This window comes from Delphinus delphis, chromosome 6 (genome assembly GCF_949987515.2).
Source record: "Delphinus delphis chromosome 6, mDelDel1.2, whole genome shotgun sequence".
Classification (NCBI taxonomy): domain Eukaryota; kingdom Metazoa; phylum Chordata; class Mammalia; order Artiodactyla; family Delphinidae; genus Delphinus; species Delphinus delphis.
Window position 1 is genome coordinate 51,149,333 of NC_082688.1, and position 26,503 is coordinate 51,175,835.

The following is a 26,503-nucleotide window of genomic DNA, read 5'->3' on the forward strand; positions in this document are numbered from 1 at the left end:
CACATGACGTGGGACACAGCCCGCGTAACACAACTACTGAGCCCATGCGCCTCAACTAGAGATAGAAAATCCGCACGCCACAACTAGAGAGAAGCCCGTGCGCCACGACAAAGAGCTGGCACGTCACAACAGAAGATCCCGCATGCCACAACTAAGACCCAAGGCAGCTGAAAAAAGAAAGTTAAACCAATACAGAAAGTCATGTCAATAAAAAATGGAAACTACTGGGACTTCCGTGGTGGTCCACTGGTTAAGACTCTGCGCTCCCACTGCAGGGGGCGCAGGTTCAATCCCTGGTCGGGGAACTAAGGTCCTGCATGCCGCACAGCGTGGCCAAACTAAGATTAAAAAAAAAAAAAAATTGAACTACTACATAACATTAGAAAGGAGAAAGAGGAGAACTGAAATTAGGCCGCTGTCTATGGCCATGAGTTTTGTTTAAAATGAACTGAACATTTTGCCTTCTTATCTTTGTATCAGACATATAGTTACCGCTAGGCAGATTTGCACATTCCAAGACATTCCGAGACTTTCTCAGCTGCAGCAGGCACCTCTGTCTGTGTAGCAAAACAGAGAACAATGTTGGTTATTATCAGATCACTGCAGCTGAAGAGGAAGAATCAACAGTAACTCACTCTCCAAAAGTAATTCGCTTCTGAAAGGAAAAACTCCTTCAGGACTGTCATCTCATGAGTGCAGGCTTTAGCATTCCCTGAAGAACTTGGTTAAAAGAAACTCTAGACCTTACTGATTGGTTCCTCATCTTTTGTTTTCCAGAAACCTGCTCTATGTCTACCCACAGAGGCTGAACTTTGCTAACAAACTAGCATCTGCCCGGAACATCACAATCAAGATCCAATTTATGTGTGGAGAGGATGCCAGCAATGCTATGCCGGTAATGAGGGAAATAAACATTTGCCTTGAACCAGGGTGGGCTGAACTTCCCTTGCTGGTTCACACAGACAAAATCAAGGGCTGATCAGCGTCGAGTGTGTGTGTTGATTCAGGCCAGTACCACTGATCATGTGCACGGGCCTTTGTGGCTGGTCCAGTATTGCTCCCAGGATGCTGATGGGGAAGCAGGGTCAGCCTAAATCGAAAGTCTCTTTCCCAACTTATGCCACAGTGAGCTGGGAAATTTAGAAATGCAGATCATTTTAGAAGACTGAAAAATATCATGAATTCTTTCCTTGCCACCCTAACAGCATAAGAAGTAGAAAGACAGGCCCAAGGTGTCAGCCACGCTTGCTGTACTTTCAGATGTGCACTGCGGTACACATCTACCTAAGCCCCAGTCCACATCTAAAGATAAATATAATAGAAAGTACTGCCTAGTCATAATAAACAGACACCATCTCAACGCCTTCTAGGAATGGATCTTCATCCTGAGGTAAAATGTAAATCAAATAATAAATACATAATGCAGTGTTCCCTAAGGAACCCAAGATGCCAGAATTTGTATTTTTTTAACCGTCTGGCAACAAACAAGACGGTGGTTAGCTACTACTATTTTATTTAAGGTGTAGAATTCAGTTAATATACCTTTCTACTGAAGTCACTTTTTTCCAGTGCTTCCATTCTTCAAATATCCACTTTTTTTAAAAAACCATCTTTTTAATGTCCCACCTACCTTCCCAATGCAAGGCATCCTTTTGCAATGGTTGTGGGAAAGAAATCCTAGAGGAAGACTCCCCTGGTTCTCCCCACTCTCACCCCTGGCAGATCCATCAGGGCTGCCGGGTACAGCTGTGGTAGCCAAGGTACCCAGCCGGGGATGAGTGGGGGCCAGACTGCAGCCTGTTCACCACTCACCAAGCCCTGGGACCTGGCATGGGCATTAGTGCATCTAGTAGGAAGGGCTCTTTTTTAATTTACCCAGAGGTGAGTCCACGTGTGAAGTCATGTGCCTTTAGGGCTGACCCAGGCCCAAAGAGGTGTCTTCTTCTAAACACCATAAACGTGTGGCCAGTGATGGTCCTGATGACCCAAGTGACCCGGCAAAAGAGCCTCGACCAGGGATCTCTCACAGAGGGCACAACTCTGTAACGTTGCCCTGTAGTATAGACCTCTGGGGAAGAGGCGGATCTAGAGAGCACTGGTTTTCTAGTCTCACAAGCCTATGGCCCTTGGTCACTGATGTAGCCTCTGCGGTCTCCGTTTACCCTTCATAGCCAGTTCTTCTGCATCAGTTGGGCCGCTTATTAATTTACAAAATGCAGCTCTATGAGACCAGAACCTCCTACTGGGCTGATGGTCATTGATTTGATTTAACCAAATATCACAGTTAATTTGGCCCTTTCTATACTGGTGAACAGGTCATCTTTGGAAGATCCAATGGGCCTGAATTTCTGCAGGAAGTTTATACGGCTGTGACATACCACAACAAGTAAGTATATTTCAGAGTTCTAAACATATGCCAAGATTGTTTTATTATCTCCTGGCTTTTCTGAATCCCCTAGGTGATTCCTTCTACCAGTATTTATAATTCAGGGACTAAGGGACAGAGGAAATCCATGCCAGTTCCCTGATTCTATGTTGGAGAACCACAAATTTTGCCATTACCTGTGATTGGGAGAAGAACATATCTTCAAGAACCTAATATTGTTTTGAGTTTTCTGGAGCCTTCTACTCTAGTGTGATATAGAGAGGTCTTATGGTGTTCCATAAAGAAATAAATTTCTTGCCTTGCTTTGAGGTACTGGAGGGACCAGAAACAAAATCCAGCCCTCCTTGGTCTGTCTCCTTGTCTTCTATCCGTACCTGCACCACTACCTACTTTAAGATTTAAGTTGACCAAAGGAGAAATGAAACACTCATTTTTATGTGGGTAAATTGAGTCAGAGAATAATGTCTAAACTGTTATTCACATTTCCAGGTAGGACATCTGTGGATTTGATTCCGGCCTGATAACCTTGGCCCATTTAAGTATTGAATACTTCTCTGAACCCACCCTCTTGGACTGGAATGAGGATTAAATGAATAATGTATGTGAAGCCCTTAGTAAACCGCCTGGGACATCATAATTCAGTAAAATCAGATTCCCTTTCCTTCCTGCATCCTTCATTTGTTTCCCCCAAATCCTTTGATGAGTGCCGGCTGTGCACCAGTCCCTGTTCTTGGGGTAGAGATAGAAAAGGAGGTCACAGCAGGACTCCAAACCTCATCCTCTGTCCAAATTAAGTTGTTGGATTTTTCCATTGTGTGCAGGGATTTTTTTTTTCTGGCAAAGCTTTTTGTTTGTGAGCAACCTTATATAAGTGAAGTGTATCCAGTGACATAAGCTTGGTCTCAGGACTTTAAGCTTAGGAGGAGACTGATGTAAAATGAAAAGTAAAACACCAAGCACGCGAATTCTGAGGGGCAAAGGGTCCGTGGTGTTACAATTTATAGTCAGAGAAGCCATCATTCTTGCTAAAAGTTATTTGTGTCTAATGTGCTTTTGAAACAGGTCTCCTGACTTCTATGAAGAAGTGAAAATTAAGCTCCCTGCTAAGCTCACAGTAAATCACCACCTCCTTTTCACCTTCTACCATATCAGCTGTCAGCAGAAGCAAGGAAACTCCGTAGAAACTCTCCTGGGATATTCAGTGAGTTGTTTTCAACTTGCAGATTCACTCTGCAGTTGTTGGGGCCTCCAAGGTTCCTGCAGAGATAAACAGCTAAATTCTATTCACTTGCTTTTTTCCTGTCAGAAGTAGCAAAATGTGCCAAACCAGATTGCAGCAAAGAGCAGAGATGACTTGACTTAGGAAATGACTATTTCAGGAATGAAAGGCAGTGGGTGAGAGATAGTGAAAGAATACTCTCATTACAATGTCCATTATTTCCAAATTTTATATATATGCTTCACATATAAAAATAGCTCTTTTTTCCCCAAGGGGAAAAAGTTATTTCTTTAAAATATATAAAAGGTAAAATAAGCATTGATGTTTTCCAGATATACACACACATTGGCTATAAAGAAAAATGCTACTGCTTTGGCTCCGAAAGCAGTGAATCATTGATATTACCATCTCAGGAGCTCTCAGGGAATTTAAAATCTAAGAACTTGACAGAAATTACTGCCCAAAAGAGCTCTGGTCAATATCTAATCATCATTTAGTTGCGTTTGATTATTGTGAGCTAGATAAATTGCCAGAATTATATGCTGTAATAAATCCCATTTTATTCTTTACATCATCTATTTCAGTGGCTGCCAATTCTCTTAAACGAACGTCTTCAAACTGGCTCCTACTGTCTCCCAGTTGCCTTGGAGAAGCTGCCACCCAACTACTCTATGCATTCTGCAGAGGTAACCAGCAAGCTGGCCATCACCTGGTTCCTGTCCAGCCATGGTCTTGGACCACCTTTCCAGAGCCACTTCCCATTCCTTTATACATGACTAAGGATGCTCAGCGTGTTTTGGGGAGCAGTCATCTGTCAGCACAGGGTGTTTTCTGAGAGCACGTTGTTCTGATAGGATGGGAGAAATAACTGGTTTTAAGACCTCATTAATTTAGATTGTCACCAATTCAGAATGTTGGGTAAATACAACCCATACCCAGGCAGCATTACCTTGTATTATCTATAACAAAGGGGTTTACAGAATGAGGTATTTTAAAAAGGAAGGCAGGGCTTCCCTGGTGGCAGAGTGGTTGAGAGTCTGCCTGCCAATGCAGGGGACACGGGTTCGTGCCCCGGTCCGGGAAGATCCCACGTGCCGCGGAGCGGCTGGGCCCATGAGCCATGGCCACTGAGCCTGCGCGTCCAGAGCCTGTGCTCCGCAACGGGAGAGGCCACGACAGTGAGACGCCCGCGTACCGCAAAAAAAAAAAAAAAAAGGCAAATAGAGCTCACCTGTGATAACAACTGCTCTCAGCTCCCATCCTTACAAAAGGTTCCCATGCCAGATTCCACTGGTTTCTCCTCTGGATCAATTGTCACAGTCCCCAGGTGGATATTGGGGCTTTTATTCCTCTAAAGAGGCCAATGTCAATATTCTTTCTCTCCTCCCGTTCCCTGTCCCGCCTTTTTGCCCATACATTCTGCTGCAATCCACTAGTTTAAAGGGAGCCCAGTGAACCCTCCGTTCTGATTGCACCAGCACCAGCGCTCATGCTTCTCAGTCTGGTTGGTGTAGGTTTACATCAATAAGATTTATTTTGAAGCAAATACCAGACATCATATCATTTCATTTATAAATAGTTCAGTATTTTATCTTAAAGGATAAGGGCTCCTTTTTTAACCATACCATTGTCATACCTTAAAAATTAATAATAGTTCCTTAATACCGTCATATATCCAGTGATCAAATTTCCAATGATCTCATTAATGTCATTTTTTTTTTACAGTTGTTTGTTGCGTATGAGGCTCCAAATAAGCTCTATACGTTGCTATTGCTTGACATGTCTTTTAAGGCTCTTAATCTATAGGTCCCCCTTCATCTCTTTTGTTTTCCTTGCATATTTCAAGTTGAATTTCCCAGGAATTTGAATTTTGTTCCAAATTTTATAGTCAACTTTCTTTCCTACTCTGACTACCCACCCCCACTCCCCAGGCTATTCCGTTTTCTATTTCCTTTTTTTATTTTCCCCTGGAGAGAGAAGCTTCCTTTGCCCTGGGCCACATGCATATGCCTGAATTGAGATCAAAACTATTCTCCTCAAAACCACCTAAGTGGTTTTGTATGTTCACAGATACTCCCTGTTACTTCTTATGATTTGGACACACAGCCCCTTGCTGAAGCCCTCAAAACCACCTTTTCAACATCAGGCTGCACATTCTAATTTCCTAGAACACCCAGTAAACACACCTGGCTTTGGAGACAAACACATCTTGATCCAAAATCCAGATTCTGCCATGCCCTAGCTGTGTGAACATGGGTGAATTGCTTACCCTCTCTGAGTCTCAAAGAGGAAACCTAGCCCAGACCTGCCTGCAAGGTAGCTGTGAACATTGAATGAGATAATACATATCAAGCAACAAATTCGATGCTTAAGTAAATATTAGTTCCTTTTTCCTGCTTGCCCTAAGCTGTCTTTATCAATATGCCCTCAGCTTCTCCTAATATGCCTTAGGGCTACCCTGTCCAATAGCGTTGCCACTAGCCACGTGAGGCTATTTAAAATGTGGCTAGTCCAAACTGAGATGTGCTGTAAGTATAAAACACAAACTGGGTTTCAAAGACTTAGTAGCAGGAAAAAAATATATAAAATATCTTATTCATAGTTTTCTATTTTGATTACATGTTGAAACGATAATCTTTAGGCTATATTGGCTTCAATGAAACATAGTATTAAAATCATTATCACATTAAAAAAATTTTAATGTGGCTACTAGAAAATTTTAAATGACATAGATGGCTCACATTATATTTTTAGTGGTCAGTGTTGCTTTAGATTACTGCAAACTCCAGTGACCCCACAGGTCGGACTCATTAATAATGAGTGCAAGGTCCTGGTGGAATTTGTTCACACTGGAGACTGTCTTCCCACCCAAGGTCATAGCTACTCCTCTGCTCTGCACATTGGTGCCATGCTGGGATGCAAGACCAACGTCTTCATATCTTCAGATTCTCAAAAGACCATAGAAAAGCAGGCTTTCATGTGAAATTTTCTGACATTCAAATGTTTGGCAACTAATTCGACAGTTTCTAACACTGGGCCAAACAGCACCTGTCTGTGGGCTGGATCCAGCTTTGGGCCCCAGTTTGTAACTCTGTCTGAGATAGTTCCAAAGGTCCCCACCCCATGCACACATCCTACCCTCGCAAGTACAGTATGTTTCCTTCCATTAAAATGCAAGAGACACAAAACCCACGCTCACATGGCCAAGTCTGCCAAGGCCCTCCTTACTCAACACTGTAGGATGACAATTCCCTTGAGATTTTAAGGCAAGAAGTGGTCTCTGAGGACTACAGGGCTATTGATATATAAATATTATAAAAGTCATTTTGAGTAATTAAAGCAGGAGCCTAGAAGGACTGCTACTTGGAAACATTTTGTTAAAAGGGAACAAAACTGTAGTCTCTCAAAAGCATTAAAATTTCATGTCTTCTAAAGATATTCTACACTTTGTCCTGACATTCCTGATTAATGGAGAAATCATTAGGATATGACTTTATTTTAATTCCTAGAATCAAGGATTACCAGTGCTGGATGGAAGCTTAAATTAGATAGATAACTCGATTCAAACCCCTTCTTTCAGCATGAGAAAATGAAGGCCCAGAAAGTTTCATTGACCTGTCAAAGTGAAAATAATTAATTTGGTGTAAAACTGAACTTGAACCCAGGACTCCTAACTCTAAGGCCAGTTATATTAGTTTTCCAGGGAGATTTGTATTTGTATAACCCTGACATCTACTGTCAGGTTGCTTTACTCTGCTTGTTAGCACTGAGAAAAGGGAATTGAATTGCTAATTTGTTTTCTTTTAACACAGAAAGTCCCTTTGCAGAATCCTCCCATTAAATGGGCTGAAGGACATAAGGGAGTATTCAATATTGAAGTGCAAGCTGTTTCTTCTGTTCACACCCAGGTAAGGAGTATTCAGGTCAAGTTTAAATCAGAACAGCAGGCTAATAATGAAGATGGGGTGCAGCAGAGAAACTTCTAAGGACAGTTCAATAAAAGATCAGTGAAGATCTTTGTGCCTGGATAAAACAACACCAAAAAACCCTTTTAGTTCTATGTGGGAAATTGCAAGCCTGTTAGGTTTTATTTGTTGTTTTCATAGAAAGACCTTATAAAAATGTTGAAGCAGCTTGGCACCTGCACTGTTGGTTGAGAAGTTTCGTGGGGAGACTTCATTTAAACATTTTCCTGCTGTTGCTGTCTCATTTCCCTCTGTAATTCTGCCATTTCTCTTCCAGATTTTTTGTTGTTGTTGTTCTACTTTCTCTCCTTTTCCTGCCACTGTCTTGAGTTTTGCATCTGCTTAGACCCCTGTCTCGGCAGTGTGTTTGCCTGGTATCCCTGCCTCTGCTTACAGAATGTGTCAGAGTCCAAATTAATTTTTCTTCAGCTAATAATTATTGAGAGGTTCTATTTTGTGCACAACACTCTACAAAGAAATTCATAACCTGGTCTGAAACACCCGTGTCTTAGAACTTCTGCTCTGAAACACTGGGTAAGAGGTTTTGCCTAGAAGGAGCTATCTGATTGTGTTTTTGAATCCACTGGTGAGCGTTGAGGGGATGAGACCCATGAGGCCTGCCATCTGCCTTCCCAGGACAACCACCTGGAGAAGTTCTTCACCCTCTGCCATTCCCTGGAAAGCCAGGTGACCTTCCCCATCCGTGTGCTGGACCAGAAGATCAGTGAAGCGGCTCTGGAGCACGAGCTGAAGCTCAGCATCATTTGCCTCAACTCCTCCCGCCTGGAGCCCCTTGTGCTCTTCCTGCACCTGGTGCTGGACAAGCTCTTCCAGCTGTTCGTGCAGCCCATGGTCATCGCTGGCCAGACAGGTAGGAGGCCTGGGGGCCTGAGAGGAGGCAGGCAGTGCCTTGTTTTATGAAACACGATTTTCCAGAAGTTCCGGGAGCAGGGCCAATGTGATCTTTCTGTTGAGGATGTGAGTCCAAGGGAAACCAAGTCCACTGCTATTTTTTTTTTTTTTTTGGAGATTCCCTGGATGTTTAAAAAAAAGAAACATTAATATAGGATGCTTAAAATTATCGGGTTTTTTTTACATTAATGTGTTGAATGACTGAAGCCAATCCTTTAAATTCCATTCCTAGTAATTGATGGTTTTCTTTTACCTCGAAGATATTTTTTGTTGACTTGACCAACAAGGGAATCCAATGTTTTAAAGAAATAAGACAACCCATGTTAAATGGAAGGAAAGGAACTGTCTAAATTGAAATTCAATGTGATCCCTTTCTTATTGAGATAAAATGTATATACCATAAAATTCACTAAAGTGTACAATTCAGTGGTTTTTAGTATATTCACGAGGTAATGCAACTGTCACTACTTTCTAATTCCAGACCATTTTCATCAGCCTCAAATGAAACCCCACACTCCTGAACAGTCACCCCATTCTCCCCTCCCCTCAGCACGCAGCAAACGCCCATCTTAAATGCTTACTTTTAACAAATGAACACTAAATACAATGTGTAAGACTTCCTTTGGAAATAATGTCATGTAGGGCCTGGGTCCAGTGGTTCTTCCATCTCCTGCAGGGGTAGACTGGCTGCTGTAGGGCATCTTTGTTTGATACTGTTTTCAGCTGGGCTTGTATTAGTCTGTGCTCTCCAGCCCAGCAGATATCTTTGGGTACCATCCATGCTGCCAGTACTGTGCTTAGAGTTGTAGGTTTTGCCATAATAATCAAGAGCATATTGAACCTCAGAGGACTTACGATAAAATATAGCAAAGATCAGCAGCACAGGACACAAGTCCTCAAATGGACACAGCTGAATACTGTCGGGGTGATGACGAAGACATCCATCCGGGAGGGTGAGGAAGGCCCCCAGAAAGAAGACTGCAACTGAGATGGCTTTGAAGTGGGGTTAGAGGGAAAGAAGCCAAAATGGGGACAGAGACTGGCAAAAAGCAGAGGACCAGAGTGTCTGGATCAGAAAAAAAGTAGTTCAGAAAAAAGTGTCAAAACCCACTTTCCTGGGAGTGTCAGAAAAGGAGGAGATAACACTGTTGGGCCGTGGAATATGAGTAAGTTGGTGGGGAGGGAGAAATGAACTTGTAGCCTAGGACACATGGGGGAGCTTTCAGAGCTAGGGAAGAGCGTGACCTCTGAATCCCTCAGTTTGCAGTGTATCCTGGGATGCCTCTGCTGTGGCTCCACAGATAAGCCGTCCTACATTGTCGGCTACCTTTTCACACATGTAGCTGTTGCCTCTCCAGCTAGATGCCTGTGGAGTGGCCATCTGTACCCTCCCTGGATTTCCTTCTACGCCCTCCACATGTGTGGTGCACTGCTTTGTAGGCCCCAGCTATGCAGTGTAGACTTGTTCACTAGACAGAATGTTCATTCACACATTTTGAGCCAATATGTGGGACTCCAGGGTGTTGGGACAGGCAGCATAGGTGGAGGCACTTGGTCTCCAAGCATCTATTCAGAACTTATCTGTGTCAGGCACCATGGAAGGCATGGTGGGGAGAGAAGAAAGTATGAGAAATGCACTTTGCTTCCAGCCTATCAGAGAGACAGAATTTCCCACTGCAAACAGCCCAGGAACCTTGTGATCTGGTGTCACTTAAGCCCTGTACTGAGTGGTGTCAGAGGCTTCATTGAGGAGGTGGGATGGTGCTTAGCATTGAAAGGTTAGTATGATTTTGTGGGTGGGAGCAAGGAGGGCTTTCTAGGTGAGGACAGCAGCACGAGCAAAACTGCAGAAGTGAGAAGCAGACGTGCGATGGGGACAGTATAAAGATTGCCTTATTTTAAGGAAGTTGAATTTGAGCAGAAGAGGGTACCATGTGGGATAAGTAGGGTGGAGCCAGACTGTGGAGGGTTTGGAGCTCCTCAGCAAGAGTGTACACAGTGAAGTACTGTTTGTACAGGTCCAGGGACTGACATGATACACATATGTTTTTAGATTAATCTGTACACCAAGAATCCATATTGTTCAACAGCCCATCTCAAACCATAGTGTGCGTAAGAATGACCTGGGCATCTTGTTAAAATGCAGATGCTGACTCAGTCGGTCCTGGGCGGGGCCTGAGATTCTGCATTTCTAATAAGATCCTAGGTGATACTGATGATGTCAGGACAGACCCCACTGAGTAGCACCACTTTACAGCGTGGTTTAGAGAGGGGAGGAGGTCTGGACAGGCTCGCATCTTCGTCCTGAAAAACCACAGTGCTGGCAGAAGGAGGAAATGTGAAGTCCTTTGCAGTAAGCAGAGCTGGCCTGCTGGAGCTTACTAAAACCACTCACCCTGCCCCAGGGGGTTCAGCCTGGTTCAGCCGGTCAGCGGTCAGGACTCCTTGTCACTGCCCCAAAGAATGTTCCACCTCAGGCTCATTAAGGACTCACTGCGGGGCCGCCCATTTTTCTCTTGGTTCCTCAGCCAACTTCTCCCAGTTTGCCTTCGAGTCTGTGGTGGTCACCGCCAACAGTCTGCACAACAGCAAGGGCCTGGGCAAGGACCAGCATGGGAGGAACTGCCTGCTGGCCTCCTATGTGCACTACGTCTTCCGCCTGCCCGAGCCGCAGAGGGACGTACCCAAGTCAGGTAACGTCCCCCTGTCCCACCCCCACCCCGCCACCGGAGTATGGGAGCCTGGCGGGCAGTGCACCCTCACCCCGCCCCACAGAATTCACAATAAAGTTAAAAGCCCGAAAGTTAAATTTTTATCTTTCAGAATAAACAAAACTTACATGAATGGTGAAATTAAAAGTTCATGTCTCGGGCTTCCCTGGTGGCGCAGGGGACGCGGCTTCGTGCCCCGGTCTGGGAGGATCCCACATGCCGCAGAGCGGCTGGGCCCGTGAGCCATGGCCGCTGCGCCTGCGCGTCCGGAGCCTGTGCTCCGCAATGGGAGAGGCCACAGCAGTAAGAGGCCCGCGTACCGCAAAAAAAAAAAAAGTTCATGTCTAGATTTTTCTCTCTTGCTTTCTATCTGCCTTCCTCCCTATTTTTATATTCTAAACACTTGTTTTTTCTGCCTATTTGATAATCCCTCACTGATCTTCACCCAGTCGGTACTTTTTTTTTTTTAACATCTTTATTGGAGTATAATTGCTTTACAATGGTGTATTAGTTTCTGCTTTATAACAAAGTGAATCAGTTATACATATACATATGTTCCCATATCTCTTCCCTCTTGCGTCTCCCTGCCTCCCACCCCTCTAGGTGGTCACAAAGCACCGAGCTGATCTCCCTGTGCTATGCGGCTGCTTCCCACTAGCTATCTATTTTACGTTTGGTAGTGTATATATGTCCATGCCACTCTCTCACTTTGTCACAACTTACCATTCCCCCTCCCCATATCCTCAAGTCCATGCTCTAGTAGGTCGGTGTCTTTATTCCCGTCTTACCCCTAGGTTCTTCATGACATTTTTTTTTCCTTAGATTCCATATGTATGTGTTAGCATACGGTATTTGTTTTTCTCCTTCTGACTTACTTCACTCTGTATGACAGACTCTAGGTCTATCCACCTCACTACAAAATTTACAAGCAGCTCATGCAGCTCAATAACAAAAAAACAACCCAATCCAAAAATGGGCAGAAGACCTAAATAGACATTTCTCCAAAGAAGATGTACAGACTGCCAACAAACACATGAAAGAATGCTCAACATCATTAATCATTAGAGAAATGCAAATCAAAACTATAATGAGATATCATCTCACACTGGTCAGAATGGCCATCATCAAAAAATCTACAAACAGTAAATGCTGGAGAGGGTGTGGAGAAAAGGGAACCCTCTTGCACTGTTGGTGGGAATGTAAATTGATACAGCCACTATGGAGAACAGTATGGAGGTTCCTTAAACTACAAATAGGACTACCATACAACCCAGCAATCCCACTACTGGGCATATACCCTGAGAAAACCATAATTCAAAAAGAGTCATGTACCACAATGTTCACTGCAGCTCTATTTACAATAGCCAGGACATGGAAGCAACCTAAGTGTCCATCAACAGATGAATGGATAAAGAAGATGTGGCACATATATACAGTGGAATATTACTCAGCCATAAAAAGAAATGAAATTGATTCAGTTGCAAATCCCTTCTTTTGAAAGCTGGAGAAGTGACAACAGATGCCTAGGATTCTAGGATCATAATGATAAGGAAAATAATATATATTTGATAGCTGTGGTAAGCAGTGGCCCCTAAACTTTTCATTATGAAAAAATAAATCCCTTTTCTCATTTCCCCCAAACTAAACTTCTGAAATAATAATTCATTTCTCCAGTCTTTTTATAATAATCAACCAGAACGTCTGGTCAGCATGATATAAAAAGTAGCATCAGGCTTCCCTGGTGGCGCAGTGGTTGAGAGTCCGCCTGCCGATGCAGGGGACACGGGTTCGTGCCCCAGTCCGGGAAGATCCCACATGCCGCGGAGCGGCTGGGCCCGTGAGCCATGGCCGCTGAGCCTGCGTGTCCAGAGCCTGTGCTCCGCAACGGGAGAGGCCCGCGTACTGCAAAAAAAAAAAAAAAATAGCATCAATAAGTTAACAAAATTCCAGGCTCTGACAAAGGAACTTGGGCATACTTATTACTCCATGCAGCCTCATTTCAAGTAAACCTGTAATTTTAAATGTTTTTTAAAAATACTCATAATATTCATAGACTCACATAATCACCTTTGAACACATGTAAATACTCAAAGGTGAGAAACATTGCTATACAGTGTATACTTATTCTCATAAGATTCAGATGATTCCTTGGATTCTCAAATCTCAGAAATGCAAGACTTATAAAGACGTCATCATTTAAATACTAAGAAATAAAAAATATCCACATTTCGAGCTTGTCTTCAGAAATCAGAACTTCGTGGGCTGTTTCCCCATGGCAAGAAGAAGCTGGAGATGAGGAGCAGCCCCTGTCTTTGGATGAGGCATGTGTTTCCAGTTTACCACAGTCCTCACCCCTCCCTACTGCCTCACACCCTATCTTTCCACCAAAACATTGCCTCCCTGGCCTCTCCTAGGCATTTGCTAATAAGACCCTAATTCCAAGACCTCATCTAGTGGGTTTCCACTCTACTGTCTACCCCATCCCTCCTCAGTTCCTTCTCAAGTCCAATAAGTGACTCTAATCCGCTTTCTGTTGACATGTCTATACCTGGTGGGGTGCAGGCAGCCCCACTTCCTTCCCAGACCCTCGCTACCACACATACGGACGCACGTCTGCTGCCGCTGTGAGTTCAAAGCTGATGCAGGCCCGAGTGATGAGCAGCAGTAACCCAGACCTCGTGGGGACACACTCTGCAGCAGACGAGGAGGTTAAGAACATCATGTCTTCAAAGGTAAGGAAGATGTCAAACCCTGGAAAGAGACATGGGCTTTTTTATTTTTAACTAACACTTGGAGAGACAACACGAAATCAACCACTGCTGCTGCCCACTGGCTTGGTCAAATGCTCAGCTTTCAAGTTATTAATATTCTTTTCTTTTGAAGTGACTGAGATCATTCTGATACCAGGCAAGACTGGCATTTGAAGGTATGCGCGGAGTTAGTGAACTCTGGTGGGAAGTTTCTCGGGCATAGCTGGTTTAGCTCCGTGGAGTTGATGAATACCATGAATTTTATCTTCCAGGAAAAAAATTTGGCTTTAACTGTTTTTGATGCCTAGAAAGACTGTTTTTTGTTTTATTTTTTAATAACCTGCCTTTTAGATTCATTAACATCCATAGATGGACTGATTATCCCATGTAAGAATCCCAAAGATCAAAGCCAAATTTATAAACAAAAACCGAGATCCTGGGAGGGTTGGTGACTTACCCTAGATGGTTTCCCTCCATGAATTCTTTATGTTTTCTCATAAACTTTTTATTTTATAAAAGTTTTAGATTTATAGAATTATTGTCAATATATGACAGAAAATTCTTGTGTACTCAATGCATAGTTTCCCTGTTACTAACATTCTACATTAGAACGGCACATTTGTCACAATTAATGAACCAATATTGATATATTATTATTATTCACTAAAGTTTATATTTTATTCAGATTTCCTCAGTTTTTTCCTAATGTCTGTTTTCTGTTCTAGGATCCCACCCAGGATACCACATTAGATTTTGTAGTGACGTTTCCGTAGCTCCTCTGGGTTGTGACAATTTCTTAGACTTTCCTTGTTTTTGAGGACTTTGACAGTTTTGAGGCATACTGGTCAGGTATTTTGTAAAACGTCTCTCGTTTGAAATTTGTAAAACTTGTGATATAATTCACATACCATAAAATTCACCCTTTTGAAGTGTATAATTCAGTGGTTTTTCATGTATGTACAAAGCTACCATGAATTCTTAATCTGAATTTTCTTTCCAGTTATCTGTGGCCTCAGGATGGCTAAGCTTTTGGAATAATGTCATTTCCTCTAATGAAGAAAAATCATACTCTCTAGGTTTTGACATCATTCCCCTAACACAAACCACCTACTTGAGACAGTACGTTGTGAGACAGGAAATCTGGAGACCAGGGTTGGGTCTCGATCTGATACCACCCAGGCCTGTGGTCATGGACAAGTCAATTCCTGCCCTGAGCCTTATTTTCCTCATCTCTGTAGAAGTTCTGAACCCTGGATGAATGTAAGAATCATCTATAGATCCACTCCTAGAGATTCTGATGATCTATAGGTTGTATCATATGAAATTGTTGATATTCTATACTTTTTGACTTACAGAATCAACCCAGGGATGTGCTGGAGCTGGTTCATACCAGTTTCTGAGAGCTGACTGTTAAATTTTCAGGAACTTTCTGAACAGTTGTTAAACGCAGACATTATTAAAAATTAAATTATATAAACTAACAAATAAGTTATATGGAAAACAAAGGTAATCTAAATGCAGTGTTCTGGAGCAGAACAGGACATTAGTGGAAAAATTGGTGACATTCAAATAAAGTCTGTGGTTTAGTTAATAGTTAATGTGCCAATGTTAATTTCTTAGTTTTGACAAATGTACCATATTTATGTAAGATATTAACATTAAGAGGAACTTGGTGAAGCGTATCCAAGAACCACCTTTGCAACCTGTCCATAAATCTAAAATTATTCCCTTTTTAAGGGAGTACCCAAGCCTCATCCCTTCTTAATTGCTTTACTACATTTTACTGTAATCTATGTTCTTGAGGTTATTTATGCCTACTGTACAGTGGTTTGCTACTGCACATCTCTTTGCAACACCATATTCGGTAACGTCATGTTAACTTGAAATCAGCTATGATGGAAGCATTCACAAGCACAGAAATCGGCAGGTTCTACCAATCAGCCCCTCCCCTCCGAGAGCTGGTTGTTAAGCACTTGCCAGCACAGCCTGGTTCAATTTTGCATCTAAGTCCTCTTTAAGCAGGATCTTTGCGGATCGCCGAGGGGCGAAGTGGTCAGCAGCTGTTACCCACAGACTTGATTATTACGGTTTCCTTTAATGAAAGTGAAAATATTAAATTTTCTCTGTGGACTAGGTTAAGAATTTTTAAATTATTCTGTAGTGAGTGGAAAAAATTTTGTCTAACTAGAAGTATCAAGCATGATCTTCCTTTCAGAAGTGGTTTTTTAACAATTTATTAAAGAGTGTTTAGGAGACTGGGTAAAGTACCGTGCTAACCCACAGAGAGGCACTGTTCCCACACATTTTTTTTTCCTGCTCTTCCAATTAAGTCAGAGACTTAGAAAGTTGAAGGGACTGTTCAGCACCCGGTGGTTCTTAACTAGGATTTAACTATAGGTGGCTACACACCAACTAACAGTGAATATCTCAGGAGCAAGTAGAATTCGGTGTAACTTTACCTTCTTTGCTTTGTTTTATGTTTATGTTTGGCAGTTGTTTTACCTTTGTAACCAGAAAAAAAAAAAAAGAAAGAAAAAGAAATATGTTAACAATGAATTCTAAGCTTGGGATTTCCAGGCCGTTGGCTCATTTTTCTGGGGACCACTGTTGGTTGACTGTTGAGTCATGGTTTGTGTATTTCAGATGACTGATCGTAGCTGCATCCGGATGTCTTACTATTGCTCTGGCAATAATGATGCTCCAAGTTCAACAACAACCCCAAGGCCAGTCAGCAAAAAGGTACTGAACAGGCAGTGTGAGAATAATTTGCCCGGACTCTCACTGTGATTGAAAATAGATGCCATAAAGTACTCTCCTGTCTTGTTCCTGCCCTCCTAACACACACACGCACGCACGCACACACGCACACACGCGCGCGCGCGCACACACACACACACACACACACACACACACACACACACACTTTTGCAGCCCTGTCCCAGGTGCCCCATTTTTTGACCACCTAATTACCTACTAAGTGGTTCTCCAACCTACCATGCATCAGAAGTACCTGGGTGGCTTGTTAAAACTGCTGGCCCTACCCCTAGAGTTTCTGATTCAATAGATCCGAAGCAGGGCCCAAGGATTTGTATTTCTGATAAGTTCCCAGCTGATGCCAATCCAGGAACCACACTTTGAGAACCTGAGAACTGCTGTATTAGCTTCTTTTTTGGTAAAAGGAGAGCTGGGGACAATTCATCCTCAAAAAGTGAATGGCAGTAATTAGGTATCATTTATTTCAATACGATATCAGACATGAAAAGCCTTGTAATTCTTTCCAATCAGCCTTACCTCTGAGTTCAGAGACTTGACAAGCTGTTAAACTGCTCATCAGAAAGAACTCTTCATATTAAGAGGATTCTCCAGTTGTCACGTCATGAGTGGTCCAAGGGGTGGAGGATAAAGAAACTGTCTGCCCCAAGTTTTCTCCTCCGCCAGGCACCCAAGAGTCTCACAATTTTAGTAGCTACTTAAGGTCTTGAGTGTCTTTCAAGACCCCTATTAAAATGTAAATATGCTGATTGGAAGGATAACACAGGAAGCTCTTTGCAACAGCTAACACCGCTGGGAAAGATGTGAGGCATGGAGGGAATGAGCTTCAGCACAGCTCACTTTGGACTGGCTGAGGGAAAGATCAGGCATGAGGAGGCCCTGGTAGGGTCCAGCGCCTGCAGACTTGGCAGCAATACGGGCTCCATTTGTCTGGAAGGAGGTACCAGGAGTTAATTCTAACAGGAGGAGTAAAAGAAGATGTCATGAGGTGCTGAAAATAAATATTTCACCTACTTTAAATCTTAGCTTTGGGCTTCGCAGGGACTGGTTACCAGTACCATTTTCCTTCTTAAAAACCATGATTTGCTTACAGCCTGGCTTGCTTCAGGCAGGGCCTGATTTCTTCTGGGCACATTTGCCTTGTTTTGATTTTGTTTCTGGTCATTTCAGTGACCAGAAGAGAATCATTTCAGAGGGAGGTTTAACCAGTGTGTTTCCTTAATAGCTCAGCAAACTGGGTTTAGCTGCTTGGCTATTTTCTGTACCCTCCGGAGCAAGGTGTTCTTGTAATAATGTTGCCCGGTGAGCAACATAAATTACTTTAAGAAGCGGCTTATCCTCCTCTAATCTCCTCTTGCCTTAAGATTCTGACAGTCAAACTGACCTATTTTCCAGAGGTTACCTTTGAAGCTTGTGGAGCATGTCTTCCCTACAATGGGAAGATCCTGGTGTAGCTGAGTTACATCAGGGCAAGCTTAGACCATCTGCTAGATTAACACGCAGCCCTGCACCTCTCCCAGGTGGGAGAGCTTCCCTCATGTCTCGCAGCAGCACACAACTGTGTTCACGTGTATTGAGATTATAAAGGTTTGACTCGCCTGACAGAATGAAGTGGGACCAATGACAAGCTGAAACACTTCAGCATTCTCCATTCATCCCCATTAACCGTCAGGGGATGTAAATAGTTTGAATACCCAGCCATCTGCACAGAGATTTTTCCATTTGTCTCCTTTTAGTTTAGCTGAGTAACTCTCCAATTTTACTGTACATAAGAATCAGTAAATTGTGTTGCATGCCTACTGTACACTGTGGGTAATTTAAAGGTTTGTCAAGGGTAAGCTTTGTTCTAATAAATTTTTGCTTTGGGTGTTGACTTTAAAACTTTATTTCCACATACGCCAGTACTCTAGGATGTGATATTAGGTTGTTCAAGTAGTTTCAGCTTTCTTACCCACTGAGGAATAAAAAATGAGTTCATCTGTATTTATTCTAGATTTTATGGTTGTAAAATGAATGGAATCCACAGAAAATGCCCAGACATCATTTCTGCCGTCAGTTAGGGTGACCAGCTATCCCAGTTTCTCCGGGACTTAGGGGGTCCTTGGGATGTAGGACTTTCCATTTTAAGACCAGGACAGTGTTGACTGAAAAGAACACACATCCTAAACGTTGAGACTTATGTTTTATTCGGGGACATTACCGAGGACTATATATAGCCCAGGATACAGTCTCTCAGATATCTGAGGGACTGTTCCAAAGAGGTAAGGGAAGAGCTAGGATATATAGGGATTTTTGCTGGAAAAAAAACCATGTAGTTGAACATCAAAAGATGTTCATGAAAAACAGACATCTCAAGTTAATGATTTTAGTGTTTTTTCTGTGTATGGGAAGATGCGAGAGTCTGAGCTCATTGAAATTATTCCTTAGATATGCATCTTAACTATCTAGGGCCAAGTATCCTGTTTTTGTTCATCCTGAATTCCCCTCAGGGTGCACCGTCTGGGTCTCAGTGGCTGATGGCTTGATGGTCTGGAAACATTTGTTGTTCACTGGAATAAGCAGGCAACATTGTTTACTGAGATGACAGGCGACATTGTTTTTGTCCACAACAGTCTCAGGCAAACTGAGATGAGTTGGTTGCCCTACCTTTAGTCTTAAACTTGTTCCCCAGGTAAAGCAGGGAATGGGAAGGATGCAAAAGGTGTAAAAAGATCACTGTCTGCTACATCTGCAGTCAGATGACTTGACAGGCAGTGTAGACATAAAGTGGAGCAACTGACCCTGGGACAAAGAAGTATAGAAGTTGGATGAGTTCAAGCTGCTACCCCTATGCCTTTTAATGCAGACAATCTACTGATAAACCCAAACCTCGTTCCCCACGAAGCCATAGCAGGATTATAAAAACAAAACTTGTTCCATCTAGAAGGGAGTTGAAATACCATCTAGACAGTGGTTCTTTGATTGAGGTCCCTGGACCAGCAGTGACAGCATCACCCGGGAACTTGTTAGAGATGCAGATTCTCAGGCCCCACCCCAGACCTACTGAATCTGAAACTCTGGAGGTGGGCTCAGCAATCTGTTCCTTAACAAGCTCTCCAAGGGATTCTGACGCACATTCAAGTTTGAGAACCACTGCTACCAACTGAGATTATAGATGAGAACATTGAGGGTAAGGGGAGGAACAGCTTACACGTGGTCACACAGAGGGTTTATGGTGGGACCTGGAAGGAAAAGAACAGAGTCTTAGTTCCGACTGCTACCCAGGAATGCTTCCCCCATAGAATGTATTAGCTTCAGTCCCCTGCCGAGGCCAGTCCTTCAAACCCAGCTGTCCAGTAAGGTTTAGAAGCCCCAGGTGCCCAGGTTTCCAGTGACTCAGAATGCTCTACTGCCTTTTCTTTTCAGGAAAGGATTAAAAATACACTCCTGCTGTGCCCCCTTCCTCCCTCGAAACTCCTGCCTGTGCTTGTGTGGCTCTGGGGTTTTGGGATCCACACAGCCTTCTCCTACCTACTGAAAAGGCCTTCCAGTCTCAGATTGTGTCAGCATTGACTCTGCCATCCACTGTGGTCTAAGACATCTAGGACACATACTAACAAGCTATTACAGTTGGGAAAAAAGAAAAGTGGGGTTGGCGAATAAAGCACCTAGTACAGACCATCATTATGTAAGTGTAATGTTTTTGTGTTTGTGTGTCCAGCATTTCCATGAGGAGCTTGCCCTGCAGATGGTGGTCAGCACTGGAATGGTGAAAGAAACAGTCTTCAAGTACTCCTGGTTCTTCTTTGAGCTTCTGGTGAGATTCTTGCATGTTTATATCCGTGCTCGGTAGGGCACGAAAAGCAGACAGGCAGTGAGGTTTCCCATGGTAGGAACTGACATCTTATCTACTGAATTGCTGCTGCAGAAAACCTGGGATCATTCCTTCAGTTTTAACTCTCCCTCACCCTTTCATCTATCTTCCACCAAATCTTGCTGATTCCACCTTGAAAATGTACTTCCACCTGCCGCTTCTCACCAATCTTCACTGCTCCCTGCCTAGTCAAGCTGCCATCATGTCTGCATTCGCTTCCTCTTTGCCCACCTGCATTCATTTGTGCCCCCAGCCCATCCAGTCTGCACAGGGCAACTCAAAATTAAGCAGATAATGACACTCCCTTCTTTAAAACCTTTCAGTGATTTCCAGTGTACTGGAAATAAAGCACACGTTTTTCTCACGGCCTAAAAAGCCCCTGGATGATTCTGTTTCCATTCATCTCTAACTTTATCTTAGCCCCTATTCCCCCCCTCATTCAGCCACATTGTTTCCAGTTTGGTCCTTTGAAGATGCTGAGACCTTTTCAGCCTCAGAGCCTTCTTAAGATTCTTTCCCCTGTCCGTACCTTTCATGCCCCCCACATACATACACACTTCGGGAGTTCTTCTCTTTAGGGTTCAGCTTTAGTGTCACCACTTCTGAGAGTCCTTTTCTGACCACCTTCTACCATAATATATCTTCCACTCTATTCCTCTCCTTTTAAACACCCTCTTTATTTCCTTCCTAGCACTTATCACAATTTGTAATTGTTTTTCTCTTTTGCCTATTGGATTTCTAGGATTGGGGTCTATCTTCTTCATTATCTTATCTCTAGCCCCAGAACATGGCTTGACATCGTACAAGCGCCAACTAATATTTGTTGGGGGGAAAAAAATGAGACTTGTAAAACTGTTTACCTGCAACTTCTATCTGTTCTCTAGCAGAAAAGCAAAAGGTACAGCATAGTCTTTAATTTAAAAATAAAGAGAATAATAGTAATACCTATTTTATACTAGAAGTGAAAGGATTTTGCCATAAAGCCACTAGAATAAGCATTTTGTCAATGTTGATAAATTGAGATGCATTGCGAAATGAGGTGAAATGAAAAAGGTGTGAAAGCACAGACACTAACTACATAAAAATGCACATGCAAACAATCCAGAGCATAGAGTGGACTGAGATTTAGTGATAGAATTAGCTGTATATTGACTGGGTTCTTTGCTCTGTGACACTGTTAAAGTGGATAATTTTTTTTGAGAGCGATGGTAGGATTTTCACCTGAGCTCTAGTTTATCTGTGTAAGTTCAAGCCCAAGTAAAAGAGAACGATACTGAACAATAAGACATAGAGGACAAGAGGGTCAAAGGAAACAAAACTAAACATACATTGGGGAGGAAATGGGAAGTAGTGTGCAACAGAGTTAAAAAGAAGTGAGGCCCATGCCACAGAAGCACATCCAGGATGCAAATCCCTTAGAGTTTCACCAAGTTCCCACCCCTCGTTTGAGAAAGGTATTGCTAGCGAGATGTCTTTTCCAAACACAGTCCCAGATGCCTGCAGCAGAATCACCTAGGGTGCTTAGTGAGAATAAAGCAGATCTGGAGCCCCTCCCTAGAATACTGAGTGCAATGAGGAGGGGGAAGCCGGCACTGCATGAACCTGTCTGCCCAGGTGCCTTCCAAGCGTGCTGAAGATCCACTAGTCCACACCACCTCTGCTCTGTGAGGCCCGAACGGAGCTAAGGGTCTCTATATGCAGCCAGCACCAGGAGTTTGCATTCTAAAAGCCAAGCTGATTCGGGTGGGTGGCTGCAGCTCACAAGTCTTGGAGCAACCGCGTTAGCAGTGAGACATGAGCGTTGCAATCTGGCAGGAAGAGGCTGGCCATGAACTCTGTCTTGAGTCAAGAGAAGGATCAAAACCACCACTGTGTGCCCAGTACATCCTGTTTCTGTGTACCCATCCCACCACCATCAAGTTTCTCCATAAAGAAGATTTACTCAGGTGGTAATCCGTCTATAGATAATTCATACAAATAATCTTCCACTGAGTTGATCTGCCATATTGCAAATTTTAAAAGACATGATGCAAAAACTCACTTTGACATTGTGGAATCTCTTAGAAGAGAGTCCCAAAGGAAAGCAGTATCTCAGTTCAAAGATGTTTCATGTCATTTACTCACACACATGCACACATATGCACACACTTCACCTAATCATTCTTAGATCTTATTTAGTAGCTATGTATTATAAGCTCTATCGTGAGCAGTTATCCCCGGTGCAAACACAGGACCCTGAGGCTAAGGAGGGGTTTGCCCAGCCCTCTCAGCCAGAGAGGGGCAGGCCCTCAGTTCCGCAATGCTCTGGTCCAAATTCTGTTCCTCTGCCATTTTGCTTCTCCTTGGAAGCGTAACGTGACAGAACATTTTCTTAGCCTAACGTATTAACAACATGCGAAACCCTTGTATTCTGAAGTCAACTTGAATGGAGTGCTGCAATCACTGTCCCATTCTCAGTAGACATGAACTCAGCATTGCTAGCCCTAAATGGCTCCTCGTGGCATCTTAGAGCTCTCTTTCAAAGGCAAGTTTGCATTCTCTGCAAATGTAATGATACTCTGTCCTTCATATAACACCAGTGACAGCTGGCATCCCCAAGGAAGGAAAAATAATAACACCTAAAATGTGTTGAGCATCTATATACATGCTAGGCACCCTTGTAAGCACTGTAAGCATCATCTGGTTGAATCCTCAGACGACCCTCAGGCAGGAGCTTTCCATCATCCCCAGTTTACAGATGGGGTTGGAGGAAAGGTGGAGGCCATAAGGAGAAGTCTCCAGGTCCGCCAAAGACGTCATCAGTACCACTTCAGTGCCCCTAACTGCAGGGATCTGAGAACCATGGAACAGGTGAAAATTGCTTTTGATCTTGCACATTTATTTACTAGGACTCAGTAGGCTCAGGGAAGAAAGCAAAAGCTAAAGCTGATAGCCCTCCTTCCTCTAGGAGTCCTTTATGGTAAACAGCTGCAGAAGCTGGAAAGAAGGTCCTACTGATACGAGTGCTTGGAGGGGGTTGGTCAACATGCAGATCACCCAGGGCTCTGCAGGTTATAACTAAGTCTGTCAGGGTCCTCGTGAGACAGCGTTGGCATTGCTCAAAAGGGTTAACTGGAAAACATTTATCAAAGGGACTTTGCCCAGGGTATGTGCCAGGTTACAGAAGCAGATAAGGGTTGGTGAGGCACCCTGGGAGCAGAAGGCGCTGGAAACATTTCTCTCTCCTAGCTCTAAAGAAGCAAGGGTATGGAATAGTGTAACTGGGGCAAGAGAAAGCTGAGGCAGAGAAGAGTGTCCACGTGACAAGGAGCTGGCATCTTAGAGAAACACTGCCACTGCCAGAAGCACGCTGCACGGGGATGAGGGCAGTGGAGTGGATGCGCACCTGGACCACTCTTCTCCCGCCCACTGGTCCCCTGATGGTGCCTCCCATTTGCCAGGTCCAACCAGAAGCCTAAGTTCAAGGAGTCCTGAATGATGTAGTCTATAGGGATCAGCTTCCCAGGGCTCAGAGATAGATGGAGGAGGGCAAGAAAGGGAGCTGGAGTTTGCATCTGGAGGCAAATGGAAACTGTCAGCCCCAGCCAGAACTTTGCAAGGAAACCGATCTTGGACCCAGACAGGACGCCCAGTCCTCCACGCATTGCTTTTGCATTTGCCTTACAGATGCCTAGGAAGTTGCTGCAAAACCAAAACAGTTTTTTTCCCAAGAAGCTTGAGGAGAAAGGACGACAGCCTCCTTGGGCTTAGCCAACAACCTGGGCAATTTAACACCCTTTAGTTGTATTAATGCCCACGTGCTAATGAACAACCACTTTGGCCTCAGAGCTGTTGAACACAGTCCTTGGGCAGATTTCACACTTGCTAGTGAATAAATCCCCATGCTTCTAGAAACTGCTGAGCCAGACTTTGGGGATCCAGAGGTAAATGGTGACCCCGTTTACCCAGGACATGAAGTTCTACACCAAGGGGTTCTTGGTATCCCAGCTTTGAATGGGTCACAGAGGCCGATGTGGAGGAAAATATTTTCCTGCCTTATCCCACCCTACAGATAACGGGCCAAGTCTCCACTGCTATTTCCACTGGGTGTTCCTCTCTTGAGATGCAAAGCACATAGTAGTTGGCAAGTAGCTGACAGTCCGGCAAGAGGCCAGTGGTTGGAAGTATGGTATTGTGAGGATTATCTGTTTGTTTGTAGGATGGCCACACTCAGCAGGCAGGAGGCAAACACAAGAGTGAGTTCTAAAAGCCCGGTGCTGGGGTGGGTTAGGCAGCAGGGAATCAGGAGCAGGTAGCTCTAAACAAAGGGGCCTCGTCTTCCTCGGTCCTTTGTTAGGATCATAGTGAGAGAGGCGTTTTGTCGGACAAATATCGGGTCCAGTTCCCACCTCTCATTCAGGCCTTCCATCAAGTACATGTGACTCTGCGGGGTACAGACACTTTAGTGTGTCCTGAGCCAAGGGGGACTCTACTGTGAAGAGAAACTGTGGTTCTTACCCTGGGCTTCAGGATTTTATGTTCTTAGATTTCCCCAAACTGGCTAGGCATTATCTGAACACAGAAACCACATTCACCTATCTGTATGTTTTCACTTCTTAACGTACCTCTTCTGTGTTTTGTTTTGTTTTGGTTAATCTCTGTTTATCTCAGTGCTAAAAATATTGCCACCCCTGCATTCTCAGAAACAGAAGTCTGCGGTTAGCGCTCTTGGGAGTGAAAGTCATTTTCCCCTCTTCTTCCAGCCCTGACCTAGTGGGTCACCTTCAGGCCAGCGTGGGTGGTTTAAGTTCCGGGGCCATTTCTTTATGCAGTGACTCTCAGACTAGTGTGGACACACTTATGGAAAGGGTAGGCACCTGCCCACAGCCTCTCCCAGCCTTTCCCATCAGACTGTTCCTCCTAGCTCTGAGCAGCTTCCAACAAGACGCAACCTCAGGCTGTATCAAAAGGGGGTGTATTGACCCATAATCTCCTGGCCCAGGAAGAAATCCAAAAAATAAGCACGATTTTGACTTAAAATTATGGTAGGCATTGAGCTGGTATTGTACTAGTCATAATACAGAGAATCACTGATGGATATACAGGTTTTTATTTAAACTATACATTAAATATGTATTTTAAATATATAATTATATCATATAAATGTATACATAGATATGTATATTTAGCAAGCTAGTCGTATAAAACTGAGAACATAATTTCTCCTAGAGGTAATGTTCCAAGCAGTGGTTAAGCTTCCAGCTAGCACACTATAGAATTGTTTCTGGAAAAACTGTTCTCCTGTTCAACTGGAAACTTGACATAAGATTACCATTTCTGTCTTCTTCTCCTTGCTGTAGTTTCAGAGACAGAAATTACTTCAGTTCACATCAAAACCAGTCTCATAAACATTTCCTCTTTCTGGAATGTGTTGTGTGCCATGATAGGGTGGTGCCTCAGTGGCCCTAGGGGCCCAGTCGAGGTCTGCCTTCCCAGTTGAGAGAAAGGGAGTCTTGTGACACCGCAGCTAAAGAATTAAGCTCCCTGGCTTTGTCAGCAGCAAGAAGGGAGCCCCTTGACTTGGGGTCAAGAAGGGGGCACCCTTCCCACCTCCTGCCACCATGGTAACCATCCGGGTGTCAAGAGCGTTTTTCAGATCAGAGCCTGCTTGGGCAACCACCAGCACAGATAGAGTGTTAGAGTTGTTAATGAGCTTTTCTTCCAGGCTTTTCCCCTTTTCCACAGTGTACAAGCAGGTCACCAGTTTCCACATTGACATTTCCCCTATCTTCTCTGCAGGTGAAAAGCATGGCCCAGTATGTACACAACATGGACAAACGGGACAATTTTCGGAGGACTCGTTTTTCCGACCGTTTCAAAGATGACATAACTACTATTGTTAATGTGGTCACCTCGGAGATTGCAGCCCTTTTAGTAAAACCTCAGAGGGTAACTG

The 26,503-nt window shown here is 43.7% G+C and overlaps 1 protein-coding gene across 4 annotated transcripts in view; it reads left to right on the top strand.

Moving 5' to 3' along the window:
* Positions 1-26,503, top strand: part of DOCK8 (dedicator of cytokinesis 8) — a 219,939-nt gene that overhangs the window by 132,224 nt on the left and 61,212 nt on the right. For all 4 annotated transcript variants that reach the window (XM_060014659.1, XM_060014663.2, XM_060014660.1 and 1 more), the window contains 11 exons: positions 778-895; positions 2,316-2,386; positions 3,449-3,587; positions 4,190-4,291; positions 7,418-7,513; positions 8,207-8,441; positions 11,011-11,175; positions 13,756-13,925; positions 16,587-16,682; positions 20,416-20,511; positions 26,347-26,496. In XM_060014659.1, the coding sequence (XP_059870642.1) occupies positions 778-895; positions 2,316-2,386; positions 3,449-3,587; positions 4,190-4,291; positions 7,418-7,513; positions 8,207-8,441; positions 11,011-11,175; positions 13,756-13,925; positions 16,587-16,682; positions 20,416-20,511; positions 26,347-26,496 (1,438 nt within the window). The remainder of the gene's footprint in view (positions 1-777; positions 896-2,315; positions 2,387-3,448; positions 3,588-4,189; positions 4,292-7,417; positions 7,514-8,206; positions 8,442-11,010; positions 11,176-13,755; positions 13,926-16,586; positions 16,683-20,415; positions 20,512-26,346; positions 26,497-26,503) is intronic.